Raw genomic sequence first — 13,170 nt, forward strand, 5'->3', positions numbered from 1 at the left:
TTATAGGAAAAAATAGAAGTTATATGAAAATTTTTGTAAATAAAAAAAAATAATAATAATGTAAAAAAAAAATCAAATCAAATGCAATGGCTAGTAGCCGTTTCATTTGAATTTTTTCTTAATAAATCCTGTCGGTTATAACCGACAGGAATAACAAAACATTAAAAAAAAAATAGCCAGCCTGGGGCGGGCTGGCTGGCTGGCTGAAAGCAGCCAGCCCTTTGGCCCTTGGCCCTTTAAAATTCCGTGGGGGCCTCCCAGATTCCCGAGCCCTCTGGCCTAGCCCTCGGTTGGAGACGGTTTTAGGGCTATTTTCGGTCCTCTGGCCCTCTAGACCCTTCGGTTGGAGATGACCTAACTCACTGAGCTATTCACTATGTCGGCTTAATGGGCTAAACATATGACGGTTGTTTCTATTGTAAAATTGAAGGGTGAATGCATTAGTTGTGTCTTACGGATAATTAGGAATCAGACTTTACTATTTTACTACAAATATGATAGTCATTAACATTATGTGAGTCGAATTTGAAATTTCTCACTTACAAATAAAATAGTACTAGTTGGTTTTCTGATTTTTATCTTCTTTTTTTCCTAGTTGGTTTTCTGATTAGTTAAAATCCTTAATTTGTGCCTTTTACTTTTATTTTTGGATAAATTCAGTACAACGAACACCAACTTTTTTATTCTTTTATTTTTTTTAAGAAAACAATATATTCGTGAATCTAACGTTCTGTTTGGTATAACATTTTTTTCATTAAAAGTAAGCAATAAACACTGTTTAATAAAAATAAAAAATCATATTTATTTTAAAAATAATAAACTCCCTCAACAACTTTTAAAATGTCTTTAGGTTACTTTTGAAAGATGCATTCACAAATCAAATGAACTCTAGAATAAAGTCAATTTTGGATTAACCAGTGTAACTTTTTTTTTGGGTTGAAATCACAGGTTTAAGGTCAAAATCAAATATTGATTTTAGTCCCTTGACCATATATATGTCCCAGTCATATTTTAATTTTCTAGTAGTCTATTTTGGTTAATTTTCTATTAGCCTATTTTGGGTTAATTTTCATCGATCTTCCTTTAAGAGTTGATGGAAATCCAAATCTTACCCAAGGACTGAATCTAATTAACCTTTTATTCATTTGGGTACATAACCATTACAAACTTCATATCGAAAACAAACATGCATCCACCCCATTGAGCATATCTCAAATAGAGTTCTGCAACTTAAGATCTTTGAAAGCATGACAAGAGACAGATTAGAGGCAAAACCTCAATTATTTAATCCAAATAAAACTTGATAATTTAGATCTGCAAACCCATTACTTCATAAGAGGATCATAAAGCCGAAGTGATGGAAGTGCTTTGCCCTTGAGCTTTGCCTTGGTACTAATGTACTCATTCCAATTAGTGACCGGCGGGTAGAGGGGAGGGTGGCTTGGGCCAAATAGCTTTTCTAGGGGTGCGATTTTGACGGCTGCCGGCGGTCCATAATGGTAAACAAGTGATATACGGTGTTGTGCCCGTTTCACCAAGACTCGATGGAGGACACTCGAGTACAAACCGTTAGATAATATGCTCATGAGGTCACCAACATTGACCACCAGAGCACCGGGAACTGGTTGAATCGTGAACCAACCGGTGCCCTCCCGAAAAACTTGCAAGCCATCGATGTTGCTCTGGTGGACAATGGACACAAGGCTCGAATCAGTATGGGGAACAAGGCCTAGGGTCCGATCTGGATCCGGACAAGACGGGTAAGAGTTGAACTGGAAGACAGCTGATGCATTTTGATCATCACCTTTTGGACCATCCCATTCGACGTCGTCCTTGGATATTCCTAACGAGGCAAGCATTAGCCACATGAGCCTAGAGGCAAGCTTCTTGATCTCTTTCTCAAATTCTTCGGTAATGCAACTGAAAAAAAGAGAAAATACTCAAAACGTTGGGTCAGTCAGTGCACCCGAATTAAGCAAGAACCACTTAAAAAAAGGGAAATTAAAAGGCGTACGTTTCATATACAATGATAGGACCCGTCTCTAAATAACAATCAATCTATAAATAACAAAGAGTAGTTAGTTGTACGTGTCATGAGTACTGTGATAGGTTACCAGAATTTGGTGTAATCTTGGGGCCAAAGTTGCTCATAATGTTCAAGTGGTGAACCAACAATAGTGAAGCACTCAGACCACTGCTGCTTGTCCCAAAAGGCAGCTATGAGATGGAAGCCGTAGCCGGAAATTTGACCCGGTGAGCGGGCAACTTTGAGCTTTTGTTGGGCTGGCAGGGAAAAAAGGCTTCGAGCAGCAGATTCCATGTCATGAACCAGAGTCTGGGGGATGCCATGGTTTGTGAGTTGGAAGACACCCCAAGTCTTGCATGCATGGCCTAACAGTTGAAGGGCATTTGGGTCATTCAGATCGACAACGGGGACGGAGTCCGAGTCCAGGGAGGGATGCTCGTTGAGGGTTGTCCATGCATACGAATCTGGCAACTCATGTAATGAGTTGAAGTCATCAGGGACTTGGTCCAACACCACATTCACAGAGTTGCCTTCGTAGGCATCAGGGACAACTCTTGCACTTGCACTTGCAGGCATGGTAGAGAGGGAGAGAGAGAGAGAGAGATAATATTTGTACTTGGGATGAAATTTGATGCCCTTAGCTAGTGAATATATAGGCATTGTCAAAGCTTCTCAAACCCAATAATTAACCCAACACATTTTTAGATCACGTGGGTGTACCATAATGCGACAAATGATATTATAATTAACATTAATGAAATAAACTCATTAATGACATATATACATCACTTGCAACATCAAATCTTACACCAATGTGATTTAGTATTTTTCAATAATAAAAGACGAAGATTGGTAGAAAAATAAGAGGAGTCATGTTTAGCTCTATAAATTAAGTAAAATGTCAGGAAGACCACATTTTTGCAACACTTTTGTGTACCATTCTGATGTGGCAAATAATATGCATATGTCACGTCTATTAATGAATTTATATATGGATATATTGATTGTATGCATCACTTGCCACATAAGATTATATACGAATGTGGTATGAATTTGTGTTCTCCCTAGCATTACTCATAAATTAAACTGTTGAATTTGATTTAATGAGCTAAAACATTTAAATTGAGAGAAAATAATGAAACAAGAAAAGAAAAGAAAAACAGATTCATAAACAAAAGTGAAGTGTGGTTTCAATGCTACGTATCATTTAGTGTGTTTAAGGCGTAATATTTATCTCTACAACTAGTTAGACCTTATTTTTAATCTCAATCATTTACTTTATCATCTCATTTAATGTTACGTAGTACTGAAGAAATTCCCATGAAAAAGGGAGTGAGATATAAGAGAAGAGGATGAAAAAGGAGCCAAAATGATGACAAGTAACCGATACCACACAAAAATGAGTGAAATGAAGGATGAAAAATGTGAATGCACACACATTAACAATGTGGGAAAAGAATGAAAAATGTGAATGTGTGTTTAATGAATATCTTCAAAAGATGTGAAACTGATAGAAGAACAAAAGGAGACAAACGTGATCTCAGTCCATAACTGAAACATTTTTTTCTGGGTCGATTGTTTGTTTCTATGAACTTGAATATATACAGTGTCAAAATATATTAGAGGATTATCCATCCATGCACAAATGACAAATGAAAAATAAATGAGAAACTTGCCACCGTAAAGTGGTAGATTGTTCTGGTGGTTAGAGTCTTTTTCTTCAACCTACATTATTTCAGGTTCAAACCCTCCTTCCCCTCTTTAGCGTGAACTGGTGTAAAATATTGCTTGTAATAAAAAATAAAAAAAGGGATTTTTGAACATTAGTCCTTGCAAAAGATTAAAATTAAAAAAAAAACCTAGTGCTTGATTACATATTCAATTTAATCCCTTAAAGTGTACTTTTATCAAAATTTATATTCAAATTTTTGTTATTTAATGTGTATTTCTATTTAATCTCTCCACATTAAATTTTAATTTTATTATAATATGCACATATTTAGTTCTTTAATTATAAATGAACATAAATGAGAAAATATTAAAAGAAATTTGTGATACAAAAATATATAAATACACAAGTGTATAAAAATGATTGTGCCGAAATATATAAAATTAACTTTTTTGTATCTAAATATTTGTACCTACATGATTGTACCGAATTATATTATAATGAACCTAAATGTATGCATCGAAATATATTATATTGAATTAATGTACTTAAATGTCAATACCGAAATGTAAGTACCAAAATGTATGTACCGAAATATAGTATATTGAATTAATGTACCTAAAAGTCAATACTCAAATGAGAGGTATTAGGTTCGAATCTCGTGGATGGCGAATTCGATACCAAATTAAGTTGTCCATTGTGTAGCTTAACCGAACACGTCGCCTTAGTGTAAAATATATTGTTGTACTCACCAAAAAAAAAAAAAACTCAAATGTGTGTACCAAAATGTACGTACCTAAATGCATGTATATGTTTGTATCAATGAATTAATGTACATATATGTTTGTATCGATGGATATACAAAAATATTCAAATGTATTAAAATGTATCTAAATGAAGAACATACAAAATTGTGATCGGACTATATATTATACAAAAAATTAGTTGCTTAAATGTAGACATTAAAAATATATTATGATAAATGAAATGAAAATTAAATTTAAATGTAATTAATAAATTAAAATAGGAATAAAAAGATAAATAAAACATAAAATATAACTAATAAATGAGATGATTAAATGTACTAGGGACTAAAATTGGATTTTAATCTTACACAAGGTTATAGCTTTTTAAGGATTAAAATGAAGTTTTCTAAATAAAAAATAAAAAATAAAACTTGCCACCATCTCTATTTATATGCGCACAATCCTCCCCCTCCCCCCCCCCCCCCCCCCTCTCTTCTCTCTCTAGTAGAACTATCGACTATGTCCAGTGGAAAACTCTCAGATGCATTCAAATCCCACCCTATCTTTCTCCACAAGCAACAGCCAGACGACTTCAGCTCATTGCAGGAATTGCCGAAGTCGTATGCATGGACGTCACAGCTGAACGAATATCCATCTTTCGAATCATTATCTTGCTCAGAGTCTGTGCCGGTAATCGATCTCACCGACCCAAATGTCGTTGAACTCGTAGGACATGCATGCAAGACTTGGGGCATGTTCCAGGCCACAAACCATGGCGTCCCTCAAAAACTTGTTGACGACATGGAATCTACTGTTCGAAGCCTTTTCTCTCTGCCACCCCAACAAAAGCTCAAAGCAGCTCGATTGCCCGATGGCTTTTCCGGCTACGGTTTCCATCGCATATCTGCCTTTTGTGAAAAGCTAATGTGGTCTGAGAGCTTCACTACCGTTGGCTCACCACTTGAACATTTTCGCCAACTTTGGCCCCAAGATTACACCAAGTTCTGGTACGTACGCATGCATGCACGTATTACTCCAGCCACTAATAATTACATATACACTGTTTAGATATACAAAACTAACAGATGTGCTTTACAATATGTTGTGTATTCGAGAATGTGTTAGCAATTAAGTGTCAGTTTTTTGTCTCTAAATTGCATATTTAAATATATATATGTATATATATATATATATGTATATGTATGTATGTGTGTGTGTGTGTGTGTGTATTGTGTTTTTGCTTTGAATGGTGTTTGATTTTTGTTTGGTCAGTTGTATTGCTGAAGAATATGAGAGAGAGATGATAAGGCTTGCGGCTAAGTTGATGTGGCTAATGCTTGGCTCATTAGGCATATCCAAGGAAGACATCAAATGGGCGGGTCCAAGAGGTGAATTTGAAGATGCATCTGCAGTCTTACAATTCAACTCTTACCCAGCTTGTCCGGATCCGGATCGGACCATAGGTCTTGCCCAACATACCGATTCAAGCCTCATTTCAATCGTCCACCAAAGCAGTAACGCCAGTGGCTTGCAAGTTTTCCGACAGGGGGAGGAGGAGGGCCGTGGGTGGCTTATGGTTCCACCAGTCCCTGGGGCTTTCGTGATCAATGTGGGTGACTTCATGCACATGCTATCAAACGGATTGTACCAGAATGTCTTTCACCGGGCAGTGGTGAACCGAAGCCAGCACCGCGTATCAGTCGCTTGCTTATATGGTCCTCCGGAGAATGCTCAGGTCTCACCCCTCTCAAAATTACTTGGCCCGAGCTGTCCTCCGCTGTACCCGCCGCTCACTTGGAATGAGTACCTTGGAACAAAGGCAAAGCTTCACAACAAGGCACTTGAATCACTCCGACTGTGTGCTCCTCCGAATTAGTTAGAGGATTTAATGAATGTAATCATATAACCATGCTTCGTCTTCCCTTGCTTACTTCTTCCCTGTAATAAAATAATAAAACTTCGATTTCTGCTACATAAGAAATTAAAGATATAAATATTTCTTACATGCCTTTGACTTGCTATAATATTCATGAATTTAACGCACAAGGAAATACATTACATTTTTGTACAAAAAGTAGAATTTCTAGTTTATGATTTCTTCCTCTTCCTCCCCAGGTGTCTCTGTTCCCTCTCCTTCACCATCATCTTCATCACCGCTATCATCATAATTCCTGACATCGTTGTTATTTCCAGAATGATTGTTATAAACTCTTCCAACCATGGATTTATCGCTTCCCTTTAAAGCATCTTTCTCCGCAAGTGAGGACAACTTTTCAGCCACCTCTTCCTCACCCGAGCTTTCTTTAACTGCTACAGTAGGAAATTTCAAAGGTTTGTCTGGACAATCTTTGAAGAAAGAGTTTGCCACCATGAACCTAAACGCCTGCAGCAGGTGGCTTCTGTCTCTCCTAATATCTGCACTAAGAAGCTTCTGCAGCAAGGTTGGCTCCCTTTTGTTTGGCTCCATCTTGTTGAAAGAAGGGTTATTAGACGAACCCTTTTGATGTGATCTTTGCCTCTTGGAAAACCGATCCTTTCTATCATATTTTTCTCTCTTACCAAACTTGTTTGCCAATCTCCCCTTCTTGGTCAATGATTCATTATCTTCTTTTACATGCCCTTGATTAGAATCTGCGAGGTAGTATGATGGTACTTCGGCAACTTCAACTCCCAACTCAGCCTGCTTTGTAAGAATTTCTTTGAGTTGCTGCAATGAAGAATAAGTAAAACTATCAAATATAAGAACGTGGTGGCAAAGATTTACTTCCTCAGTGTCCGGAACAAAGTCAAGGAAAACCAGTATATCACCTTTTGAAACATAAACATCAAGCATCATACCAGTAATAGAAGAAGGTGACATAAACATCAAGCATGATACGAGTAATAGAAGAAGAGCTATCTCAAAGAGCTCTCATGAAATGATCCAAAATTTCAGGTTTAATGTAATACCAGTGATCTCTTTGAGTAACAATTAAAAATATAAGCCACGATGCAGCTTATAGACATACTAACAAAATGCAAAAAGTTAACCAGAACTAGCTCAATTGGCCTAGGTGATAATGAGTTGAGCAAAAGTATTTCTCAGTCTTCTTCAATGATTAGTGCTCAAATAATCAGTGCGAGCGTGCACGCGCACAAAGAGATAGAGAGAGAAGTAACCGGCACACCTCTCGTCGAATGTTGGCCTCTCTTTCAATGATCTCTGAATTTATCATCTTTTCATTTATCTTCTGCAAGTGGCATTTTGATATTAGAAAATCTACATTTAGATGGAAAGAAAAAGCAGGCATGTCTCACAGTCAGCCAAACCTTCTCTATGTTGGATTTTGATGGGTAGTGCTTCCTACGTTCCTCACGCCACCGCTCAATCTCTTGTTCCGTATATGACAAGGAAAGAGATCTTCTCATTTGGGACAGAAAGAAGGCGAGTCCATATACATAAAAAGAGTGACGAGTTTCATTAAGAAACAGGACAGTGTGATCACTCAAAAGGCAAGATGTAAGGATTATGGATGCGGAGAATGTAAAGCTAATTCATGACTGTTAATTTTGCAATGTAAAGCACAAATACATATTACCTTTTACTCCTATCTGTGAGTTTCTAGGTACCAAGCCCATAATTGTAAAAAGTTTTAAGACTTCAGGATTCACATATGGCTACAGAGACACTCATCATAAAATTCAAGAGTAAAGAGGAAGTTTCTTGTTATCTATCCTCTTTCTTGGAGAAACATTATGGTGTATCATCAATTTTGGGATTACATTAAAATGGTATTTTCAAAGTTTTTGGAACTACAGTCAAACTTTGGCCTTCATTGACAAAACCAGTCAAGTTTCAATACTAATGTTACTGTGTAGCAAGGAGGGCGAACAAGAGGGAGAAACAATAAGACCCAGTTGGTATTATTAATACAAGTTTTTTATTTTTTTTTTATTTTTTTTTTAGCACTGCCAATTTGGCTGAACTGGCTCAAAACCCAACTTGTTTAGCTAAAACATTTTAGGTTGAGCTGTCTTTGAACTTTGAGTAAGCTTATTCTGGATAAAGGTTTGTAGGCCTGAAAAAAAAGGGCTAACGCATATATCAGGCCTCACACAGTATCTTCAAATAATTTTTCCATGCCGACCTGCGAGTGTCTCAGCCCAAATACTGCTCTACATAAAGGTCATCTGATCGCTTAGGCTCGAAGGTTGGGCTGGGATCAGCTCAGGCCAAGGAAATTGTATCTTAGTGAAGCTCAAACACGCCACCAGCCTGCCAATTGAAAATCCTACATTTGACTACTCAACTACTCAAGCAAGCTATTATATTTTGTGACACTGTCGAACTGCCATGGTAAAGTAAGGGCCTGTTTGTTAACACTTCCATTTTTGGTTCAGTTTTTATATTTTAGTAATAGGTAGTGAGGAAACGCAAGGGATAAATAACGGATGGATGGGAGAATGATGGTTAGGGAAGGATTGATGGACGAGGGACGAAATGTACAAGAAATGACCTACAAGGAAAACCCAAAATTTAAACCTAAAAGCAATTCCAACTAGAAATTTAAACGCAAAAACAAAAGTGTTTCGAAATGAGCACTAAATAATTGAATATGATTATATCTAATGATGTTCTCAACTAATCCTCTTTATCAAATTCCCCCGAGAGAAAAAGTTCACTAATTACCACTAAAGACTTGGCAGCCTAAAGTTATGTTCCAAATGAAAAAATAGCTCTTTGTTAGAGTTTATAATGCAATAAACTAAGCCAAAACCAGCCTCAAAAGATGTAGTTAACCCGCTTTGTTGAAAACCATCTTAACAGAGTCAGAGACAGGTATAATTTAATCAAGAGTATGTTGTTAAACTTATAAAAGAGTGTATAATTTAATCAAGAGTATGTTGTTAAACTTATAAAAGAGTAAAAGTATCTTCAAGACAGTCTACAAGCCGGATTGGTGAAATTCCAATTAGAGAAAACTCATGAATTCATTCAAAACTATATGATATGAGAGAGCAGAGGTTACCTTTTCCCTTGCTTGCCCTGGTTTGAAGAGTTGGCCAGAGCAAACTTTCCTTCGCTCTCATTTCTTAACCCTGCAATTTTGTGGACAGAGAGAGTCGGAGACTCATGAATGAACATCATGCTTACAAAAAGTATTCTGTACTTGAAACAGTAACAGGAAATCATGGTTTATGATTTCTCTGCAACCCATGAAGCATGGACAATGACATTAAAGGAATAAACAGGAAAGATACTATATAAACTTGGTACTTGGTAGACAGGTATAAGTCCACACCTTTTCCTTTGTGCCCATTACGAAAAGTGAACTTTCCCTTTGCATTTTTCATATGATGTGACTGCGGATTCTGAAATCTACACAAACCATATTTATTAACAATCCCAAATCATTGGTATCTTCAGAAGTAAAATAATGAAATGACACTAGTATGACCTACCCCCCTTGGTGATTCTTCGGATTTTTTGTAAAGTTTCTGCTTGGTGATTGTTTCCAATTGGAATTTGAATTGTAACCACCATTACTGTTTGTATTATTTCCCTGCAGAAGCTGACACCATTTTTATCAACCACAGCAAATGCATTTACTTCAAAGTTATATAAATCTACTCTAATTAGCAACTAATTGTTTTTAAGAAAATGTACTTCATAAAAAAAAATGATGGAAAACTATCTACATCAAAGTTAACAGAAAAAGGAGGCAGAACATTTTGACAGCCAAATGATGTATTTTCAAAAAGCATGGCCTTACTATATCAATATAATGTAACAACCTTGTCCATCAAATCGTAACCAACAATAAAGTGACTTACTTATCAGTATATGTAATGAACCACGGAGCACACACATATACACAGACAAAGGTGATCTCGGAATTTACCATGCCCTTATAAAACATTACAAACTAAGTCTCTTACTAATCTTAAGAAGAAGAAACAAAAAAAAAGGTTCATTTTACAACCATTATGTTTTTAGTTTTTAGTTTTGATTTTTGATTTTTCTTTTCCAGTTAGAGATAAAGGAGAAATACATGGGTGCAATGAGGGACGTAGAAGGGTGGAGGAGGGATGGTGGAAGAGATGTAGAAGAAATGTATGAGGAAAGGTACACAAAATGAAAACTAAAACCAAAAAATATCAAGATTTTGTTCTCATTCATTCTTCCCCTCTCTCCCACCACCCGTCTTCGTCCGTCCTTTCCCCCCTATACTTCGCCCATATCTCAAACACAATAACTGAAAACTAAAAACTAAAAATTATCAAACAGATAAATAAATGCAGCGATATTCATGTAATACTTTTTGCCACAAAGAATATAAATTCAAATTACCTGTGTCCCTTGCACTGGAGGTAGACCCAAGTTTTGCTGATTCTGGTTAGCTTGCTGGCCTGCCTGATTAGAATGCAGATTAGCCTGGTTATTTGCAAACAATGGGACATTTTGAGACATTGTGGCCCGAGGTGCTTGATTTGATCCCTGGAAAGCATAATTAGGACGGACTTGCGATGGATTTTGCATTTGCATTGGCACAAATTGATTCATGTTTTGCATGGAATTCGGCAAACAAAACTGCCCATACGGCAAACCCATATTCGGGTTCATCTGTTGCTGTAAATTTAACATGTTATGCCCAAATATCTGCCCAGGCACTTGAGAAGACATCAATTGATTCACTTGCTGCACCAAATTGCAAAATTGCCCAACCGAGTTCATACCTTGCCCGTTACTTTGCGAACCAAAAAACCCAACATTCGGCTGACCCGGCTGAGATGTAGGGCCAACGGAACCGAACTGAGGCATACCCAGATGGTTATTTTGCATAGGAGGAAGGTTGTTTGGTAGATTCATGAAATTGGGTTGAGCTATCATGGAATTAGAATTACTAAATTGGACTGGAATTTGGGGATTCCTGATACCCAATTGAGGTTGCATCTGCATACGCATAGAACATTGCAACATATCAGCAACAGATTAGATTCCGTAACCTCCTGCTTCTTCTTAAACAAGCCATAAAAACCAAAACCCAGAAAGCAGAAGCAGGTTGAAGTGAGTGAAAGCGGTTATATTTTGGAATGCAGGAGAAAATTACCTGGTGAGGAGGTGGAGCCGAGATACCGGTCGTGTGAGCTTGGTTGGAATGGCGAGGAAAGGAATTGTAGTGAGGTAACATTTTGCAGCGTCCAGACTGATACAGCGACTTCTGGATACTTCTTTGAGGTAGCGGAGGAGGAGCTAGGGTTTAAGAAGGGTTTAGAGTGCCTCGTTGTTCGCTGTGTCGGGGGGAGGGGGACAAGGATTTTTGGAGGATGGAGTGATTGGGCTTCTTTTGTTTCTTTTTCTATTTTTTTACATATTGGGCATGCAACTTTAAGCCCAAAGGCTTCGGTTTCTTAAGCCCTTCAAACTCGTGGACAAGGACACATCTCCACCAATATGGGTTATATGATCGGAGCGGTCTCGCATTTTTACACTCACTTCATGGGCCCAGTATATTTCAATAGTTTAACCGTCTATTTTTTTACGTATTTCTTAAAAAATCATGTCTAAAAAAACTCACTGAAATTCATAATATAACAATTGGTTTAAATGATAGTCGTTTTAGTGTCTTTGTATAATCATATTTGTTCATTTTTTTTCACTATAAATAAATGTCTTAGTTTTAATTTTTTTACAAGGATAATCTATGAATAATAAATTCAAATATAGATAGTTCGGATTGTTAAAATAAGTTACAGAGTGAGTCCTACAAAATGTGTCAAAAATGGGTGTCCCCTCCCCTTATTCTTACCGCAATATAATATATAAACTTACTTTTAGCTATGCTCCCTAAAACATAATTTCGATCTTTACCCCTTGAAAATAAAAAATTGCAACTTTGCTTTGCTTGCTAGAGCTCTAAAAAATTGCAACTTTGCTTTGCTTGCTAGAGCTCTGTTTTGAACCCACTTTGCTCCCTGAAATTCAAAAGTATCCACTTTACTCCTTGAAACTTAATTTAGATCACACTTTGACCCCCTAAAAGTCAAATGTCACTACTTTACTTCCTGAAACTCTATTCGCTCAACTTTCGCTTGTTTCTATATATTCCATTAAATTTACTTATGTGCATAATTATGATTTAATTATGACTGATGTGGCACAAATATAGCTCACATATCGAATCAAATAATGCCACATAGATTGAAACAAAAAACAAAAACAAAAAAAAAAGTAATTTTCAAACATTGTATAACGTGTTATAAAAAGATTGGTGGGGAGGGAAGATTCTTTTTGTTACTTTTTATTATTCATTTATTTTCAGAATAAATTTTGCATATTACCAATTATAAATTTTGAATGGATGAACTATTTCTAAAAAATAAAAACAAGGCAATTTAAAGCGAATTGTAAGTTTCAAAAGTGAATTGGCAAGTTTTGAGTTTTAAAGAACAAAGTGCAATAAAAAACATGTTCCTTGAAGTAAAATGAAGACTTTTGAGTTTAAGGAGGCAACATGGAATCAAAATCGAGTTCCATGAAGCAAAGTGACGACTTATAAGTTTAAGGAGGCAACATGAAATCAAAATCACGTTTCAAGAAGTAAAATAGTGACTTTTGAGTTTCAAGGAGTATCCTATTAGATTAAGGCTCAGGTTGGTATTAAACTCTTGACCGGTTACATTAGTGTTTCCCCTCGCTTATATTCTTCACAATAATTGAATATCTTAATGATTTTGAATTTGACTAA

At 36.5% G+C, this 13,170-nt stretch overlaps 2 protein-coding genes and 1 pseudogene across 3 annotated transcripts; 1 reads left to right on the top strand and 2 right to left on the bottom strand.

Annotated features, from left to right (window-relative positions):
• Positions 1-1,120: 1,120 nt before the first annotated feature.
• LOC103408968 (gibberellin 3-beta-dioxygenase 1-like) lies at positions 1,121-2,602 on the bottom strand. Its single transcript, XM_008347785.4, has 2 exons — positions 2,115-2,602; positions 1,121-1,920 (listed from the first exon to the last, which is right to left on the bottom strand). The coding sequence occupies exons 1-2, from the start codon at positions 2,600-2,602 to the stop codon at positions 1,326-1,328; spliced, it is 1,083 nt and encodes a 360-aa protein (XP_008346007.1). The 3' UTR covers positions 1,121-1,325.
• Positions 2,603-4,960: 2,358 nt separating this feature from the next.
• Positions 4,961-6,347, top strand: LOC103410544 (gibberellin 3-beta-dioxygenase 1-like; annotated as a pseudogene).
• A 57-nt stretch (positions 6,348-6,404) lies between these two features.
• Positions 6,405-11,878, bottom strand: LOC103408978 (uncharacterized). 2 transcript variants are annotated; one of them, XM_008347802.4, is made up of 8 exons: positions 11,533-11,878; positions 10,773-11,375; positions 9,884-9,984; positions 9,724-9,800; positions 9,451-9,520; positions 7,751-7,841; positions 7,609-7,671; positions 6,405-7,148 (listed from the first exon to the last, which is right to left on the bottom strand). In XM_008347802.4, the coding sequence occupies exons 1-8, from the start codon at positions 11,611-11,613 to the stop codon at positions 6,525-6,527; spliced, it is 1,710 nt and encodes a 569-aa protein (XP_008346024.2). In that variant the 5' UTR covers positions 11,614-11,878; the 3' UTR covers positions 6,405-6,524. The 2 variants fall into 2 exon arrangements, with proteins under 2 accessions (XP_008346024.2, XP_008346017.2); XM_008347795.4 differs by having other exon boundaries at positions 9,884-9,993.
• Between the last annotated feature and the right edge of the window lie 1,292 nt (positions 11,879-13,170).

Source organism: Malus domestica, chromosome 02, assembly GCF_042453785.1.
Source record: "Malus domestica chromosome 02, GDT2T_hap1".
In the NCBI taxonomy this organism is placed as follows: Eukaryota; Viridiplantae; Streptophyta; class Magnoliopsida; order Rosales; family Rosaceae; genus Malus; species Malus domestica.